The sequence below is a fragment of the Carica papaya genome, chromosome 2, assembly GCF_054855325.1.
Source record: "Carica papaya isolate Zhongbai chromosome 2, ASM5485532v1, whole genome shotgun sequence".
In the NCBI taxonomy this organism is placed as follows: domain Eukaryota; kingdom Viridiplantae; phylum Streptophyta; class Magnoliopsida; order Brassicales; family Caricaceae; genus Carica; species Carica papaya.
Genome location: NC_142310.1, coordinates 34804660 through 34810938, shown reverse-complemented (window position 1 = coordinate 34810938; position 6279 = coordinate 34804660). Strand labels below are relative to the sequence as shown.

Sequence of the window (6279 nt, the reverse complement as noted above, 5' to 3'; positions counted from 1 at the left end):
ATTCCATAATAAAGTCAACGACTATAATCAAAATTGGAGGTCTAAATCAGATCTTACAAAGAACTAACTCTCCTAAAATCTGTTTGTAGGATACAATTTAAAGACCCAAAAAAAAAAAGAAAAAATCAAGAGAAAAAACTCAGAAAATTAAGGGAAAACGGTGCCGTTTGAGAGTGAATAAAGAATGCGGGCATATCTACAATCGTCATAGTACACCCTGCAAGAACTGAAAACAAAAAAACAACCCTTGTTTGTTGGGTAGCTGTTGTCTGCCGCATCCCCCATTTTCAAAATCTCTCTCTCCAAATCCCCCATTCCCACCTTTCCACTTTCTCCCCTATAAATCCAAATCCCCCCCCTTTTCCCTCTCTCTGCTAAATCGCTTTCCCCCCTTCTAGTCAATCGCCTTCATCACTCTACTCACTCTCTGTTATTCTTCTTCTTCTTCTTCTTCTTCTTCTATACGCCGTTGGTTGTTGAACCAGAGACAGCAATGTCAGCGAACTCGAGGCGGAGAACCACAGAGCTTCAAGTCCCGAGGAAATGGAAAGAGAGGGAATTGGAAACCAGTCCCGAGAGAACCAAAGTGTGGACCGAGCCGAAGACCAAGACCTCCGCCGAGAGGAAAGTCCCTGTCGTCTACTATCTCTCCAGGAATGGCCATCTTGATCACCCTCATTTTATGGAGGTCCCTCTTTCTTCCAATGACGGTCTCTATCTCAGAGGTAAATACACTTTTTTCTTTTATTCTTTCTGTTTGTTTGCCGAGAAAAAATAAACGAAGTGGTGAGGTGCAGGTATATGAGGGAAAGAGGAGGGAAAGAAACACTTCTTTTCAGATGATTTTAATTTATCTTCTTCCTTTCGCCGTAAAGTTCACAATAAAGGCAGCTTAAACTTTCAAATTTTGAATTCTACCGGTATATTTCTATTTGGTTGCCGAGAAAAGTTAATAAAGCAAAAGGAAAAGGAGCTTTGAGTTTATAAAACTTTGACATTGTTTAACCTTTTAAGCTGGATTTCTTTTTTCGGTGTAGAGGAATCAACTTTTGATGCATACTTTTGTTTTCTCCGTCATGAAACTCCAAAATTTCTATTTCATTTTCTTGTACTTTCTCCGGAACCAAACAGTAAAAATAAGCATAATTTGAAACTGAATTTGTTCTGTTCCGCAGATGTGATCAACCGCTTAAACGTTCTCCGAGGCAAGGGCATGGCTAGCCTGTACTCATGGTCATCAAAACGGTATATTCACCTTCACCTTCCAACCGTTTATCTCTACCGTTGGATCGTCTGACTCTGTTTTTCTCAATCTCAGGAGCTACAAAAACGGCTTCGTTTGGCACGACTTATCGGACAACGACTTCATCTACCCGGCTCACGGCCAAGAGTACGTCCTCAAAGGGTCGGAGATCGTTGATCCTTCTCCGTTAAACCCCCCACCCCTGCTTCAAACGGCGTCGTTTAGAGCCCTGAAACCCCCCAACAAAGCAGAGAACGACCGTGATTTCCCGGTGATAACGCGACGGAGAAATCAATCATGGAGCTCAATCGATCTCAACGAGTACCAAGTCTACAAGACCGAGTCCATCAGTGAGTCAAATCGGAGGTTCGCCGCGGACGCATCCACTCAGACGGATGAGAGAAGGAGAAGAAGGAAAGCGGGCAATGAAGAGAAAGAAGAAGAGATCGATGACGACGACCAGCATGGAGAAAAAAGTCCAGAGGTTTATGAGAAGCAAAGTACGGAGCTTAGCAGGGAGGAGATTTCGCCTCCGCCGTCCGATTCGAGCCCGGAGACTTTGGAGTCGTTGATGAAAGCCGATGGACGGCTGATATTGTGCCCTAATGGCGGCAAGGAAGATGGTTCAAATCGGACGGCTGAGAGTTGTCATAGTGGGAGGATGAAGGCATCCAACGTTTTGATGCAGTTGATATCGTGCGGTTCGATTTCCTTCAGAGAATGTGGGTCCAACTTGGTGAAAGATCAAGGGCTGTCGTTGATTGGGCAATACAAGGCAAGGCTGCCCCGCGGAGCAGGAAGCAGTGAACTGGTGCGGAAGGAAGCAGGGACCGAAAGGGAATTTGAAAGTTTCGTAGGAGTAAAATTGGAAGATAAGGATTACTTCAGTGGCAGCTTGATTGAGACCAAGAAAGAGCCCGTGCCTACTTTAAAGAGATCTTCTTCTTACAATGCAGATAGGTAATTGACTATTTCTTCCCCTCTTTTAAGAAGTTTAATTAGCATAATCACTTATTAACCCAAGTATCTATGAGTTGGGAATTGGAAATTATCATCGTTTAATCTCCCAGTATAAAGCTCTGTTTGACAGTTTGACAGTGGGATTAGGTTTATGTAAATGGTGAAAACCCCGTTCGAGAAGTGATTGAAGGAAAATATCTTAATATGGAAATTTACTTGCACGGAGAATACCAAAATCCAATAAAATACAGAGAGTACTCTGTTTTTCAACTCTCATGTTAGATTTGAGTCAGAAATCTTGATTCTCTTGCTGCACCGTTTGGCCTGATTTGTATTTTTGAAATGCCAAGATTCGTACGGATTTTGTCAAAACTGCCGACTTTAACTATTAACTCTTACTTGTGCAGTACCATTTCACAGTAATTCAGTTTGCTTTACAGATTGGATTAATTGGTTCTATAATTATATAATGCAATATATAGGTTATGTCGTTTCAGTCATATGCTTATTCATGGTTCAATGTTCATGTCCAACTTTTTCGTCGTATGACTTGATAAGTATCTACTAAAAGCTGGCTATTCAAATTTACCTTGGAACATCTAAAGCTTGTTCTTCCCACGTGTGAACCCAGAATTATTTTTCAGTTCTTGTTGTTGAAAACTCAGTTCCATAAGATCTAAATATACTAATGCTCTGTCATTCAACTTCAAAGTTCAAACTTAGATAGCCTTTTATCTGCAAAATAATTTCGTAGCCGGATGCAGACATGGAAGAAAGTTCTAAGACATGCTTTCTTAGCTTTTTTCTTCTATACGCAAATTTTTCTAATGAGAGTACTATACTAGATGGGTTGACTTCAAGTGACATGTTTCTTGATTCATATGGACCTTTTGGGTTTTTTCTACTGTAATCTCTTAAGGACATTCTAAGTAGTAAAAAGCTAAGGAAGTACTATGACATGCTTATAAATTTGGGGTTGAAGGGGGAGGGCGGGGGAAGGGAAAGAACCAACCCTACAATAAATTCTATAACTCTTGCAGCTTTTTAAGCTTTTTATCTTCTATGCAGATAAAATTTGAATGAGATTACTAGATGACCTGACGTCAATCCACGTGATTCTTGATCCATATCTATATTTTTGCTTTGTTTGTGTGTAATTTTTTGTAGTCATGCCTTAAAAGTCCATATGTGTTCAGATATCTATTTTTAAATTATAAAGCTTGGCTTTGACAGAGTTGTTAATTGGCTAATTTTGTTGTTAATAAACCAGGGGCTGTCAGGTTGAGCTGGCTGAAAAGGAAATAGATGGAGTCCGTGCAAAATGTATACCAAGAAAACCAAGAGCACTCCCGGCAAAGAAAGCAGGCAACAACAATACTGAAACCTCCGTTGAAGACGCCACAAACAGCACAACCAAAGACTCCAAGACTTAACAAAATCCTTACCAGGCAAACCAGAAACAGAAAAATGGTAAATCAAAACCTCTAGCTCTGTTAATTATAGTTAAAAATGAAAAGGGAGAAGTTCTAGAAAAAAAAAAAATGGTACAGAGAAAAAATAGGCAAAATATAACTAGTAGGAGTACTGAATTGGAAGCTACGGCATGATGGGTAGTAGTATATCTATATAAAAATCCAAGGGAAGAAAGTGGGTTTTGGGAATTTGCTAAAAAAGCTTTTTTGTTGAAGCTTGTGAAAAAGTGTCTCCCTTGGGATTTGGAAGGTTGAGCTTGGAGGATCAGCAAAATTAGTGCCTTGATGTTTGCAGCGAGACCTTAATCTTTGTGTTTTGGCTCTTAACCCCTAATTTTATCTACGGTACTAAGAAATTTAATAGTTTCTTAATTTTTACAGAGTTTCTAAATTTTCACTTCAATAAGTTAAATTATCAAATAAAGTTTCCAAGTTATGGAATAAAACAAAAGTAGTGACTAAAGGTGGCAGAGTAGAAGATCTATTTAATATGATAGATGTGCTTTCACTTATTATCCGTAATAACTCTTAATTAACTTCAGTGATTGTTCTAATTTTAGTTAGTAATAAAAAAAGTGAATATCACTTTAATTTATATATTAAAATAAATAATCACTGCTTAACTAAATAATTAGTAATTATTTTTATTATATTATGATTGTTTGAATGATTTTAAGAATTAAAGAACAAATTTATTAGAAATCATAAAACAAAAAATTAATAAAATTGATATTTTAAAGTAACGTAGTATTGCTCGAATTTTTAGGAACACTGAAACAATAGGGTGTTGGGAATTTGCTTAAAAGCTCTCTCGTTGAAGCTTGTAAAAATTGTGTTTTTGGGAAACTGGAGAGTTGACTCAGGGTCAACAAATTAGTGCCTTAATTTTTGTAGTAGAGGGGGACCTTGATTTTGGTGTTTTTGGGTGTTAAACCCTAATTTCATAAGCCATTTTGACTAGAAAGATTTGACTTTGGGAGATGGGTCTTGGAATTTTTGTACACCCTGGCTCGGTCATCGGTTGGATCTTTAAAGCACACATGTGAGCCGTGAGCTCACGAGCCAGCTCGAGGTTTTCTGGGTGCTTTGAGAAATGGAAGTGCTCACTCACCAAGAATAGTATTAATTAATATTGTGAAAATAAAATTGGATTATTTAAAAATTAATCCAAAATTACATTTATTACTAAAATTTAAAAAAATTAAGGATAATGTTCAGAATAAATTTAAAATTTATTTGATATAATTTATTTCACAGTAAATTGTAAATTACATTGAATTTTATATATTTTTTTTACATATAATTCCTGAAATAATTTTAAAACAGAAGTTTAAATTTGTTTCAAACATAATTTTAAGAAATTTAAAGTAATAATAAAAATATAGTAAATTATACTCTAATTACTTAAATAAAAATTAACAAAAAATAGAATTACACTTTTACTTAGTAATAGTGAAACCCAGAGTGCAATGGCCCTGGCAAACTCAACCCATTACTCCTCAGTGGATTGGACCAGTTGGTTCCTCTGGTGAATCACGACCCAATTGGGTCCATAATCATCAATCAGCCCCTTTGTAAATAGTGTATGTGTATGTGTATATATATATATATATTTTAGTTGTACATGCACATTTTTTGGTGGTCTAGTAATATTTTTTTGAACTGTGATTTATATATTTTGAGTTTATTGATATTATAACTTCAATAAAACATAAATTTCCCAATCGAATCACTTGTAAATAAAAAAAATCTCATGTAAAATTCTAGATAATCCCTATAATAATATTTAAGCTCAATTTAGAACAATTTCAAAAAACAAAGAAATGCAATTACGGAATAAAAATTACGAGAAAGCAAATTTTGTTATAATATAATAAAAACTAAACACTTATGAAATTTCAAGTTGAATTCAGAAAAATACATTTAAATACATATAGTTATTTAAATTCTATACTGAATTTAATATTTTGTAGAATTTAGGTGATTTTATCAATCAATGGTCGTCAGTTATTTACATCAAAATTTATTCTTCACTGCTAGACATATTATATAAATTAATATTTAATTACCAACAAACTAAATTCACTGAACTATATCAAACTTTACTTAATTGAATAAATTTTACATAATTAAAATTCCATATTAAATTATTATATATAATAAGTAATTTTATTAACTACATTAGCTGGCAGACATTCTGTAGGTCATTGATATCGTGCAGCATATTATATCTTGTTGACTAATTAAGTACGTTAAAAAAAGTAGAATGTGTGTATAGTTTTTATATCATTCGTGTACATGAGATCAAGTATTATTTTATCACTAATAATACAATGATCTAATGGTTAAAATTTTTATATTTTATTTAAATATTACGAATTTAAATATCATTAAATATTTATAGTTAATTATTTTATGAGTATATTATGAATTGGTAGTGTAACACTCAGACCTGCAAAAATTAGTCCGGAATAATTTAATATTAATAAGAATAATAATTAAAATAATTTAGTTTTTAATTTTTTGTGAATTTTTGAAGAAAATTGAGTTTTTGATGCATTTGAAAATATTTTTAAAAATTAAGACCAAAATAAAAATAAATGA

The 6279-nt window shown here is 34.4% G+C and overlaps 1 protein-coding gene across 2 annotated transcripts; it reads left to right on the top strand.

The window, feature by feature from the left end:
- The first annotated feature begins 266 nt into the window (after positions 1-266).
- LOC110806924 (UPSTREAM OF FLC protein (DUF966)) lies at positions 267-4053 on the top strand. Of its 2 annotated transcripts, XM_022031915.2 has the most exons (4): positions 272-725; positions 1176-1245; positions 1319-2203; positions 3474-4053. In XM_022031915.2, the coding sequence occupies exons 1-4, from the start codon at positions 494-496 to the stop codon at positions 3634-3636; spliced, it is 1350 nt and encodes a 449-aa protein (XP_021887607.2). In that variant the 5' UTR covers positions 272-493; the 3' UTR covers positions 3637-4053. The 2 variants fall into 2 exon arrangements, with proteins under 2 accessions (XP_088070468.1, XP_021887607.2); XM_088214342.1 differs by lacking the exon at positions 3474-4053 and having other exon boundaries at positions 267-725; positions 1319-2207.
- Positions 4054-6279: the final 2226 nt, after the last annotated feature.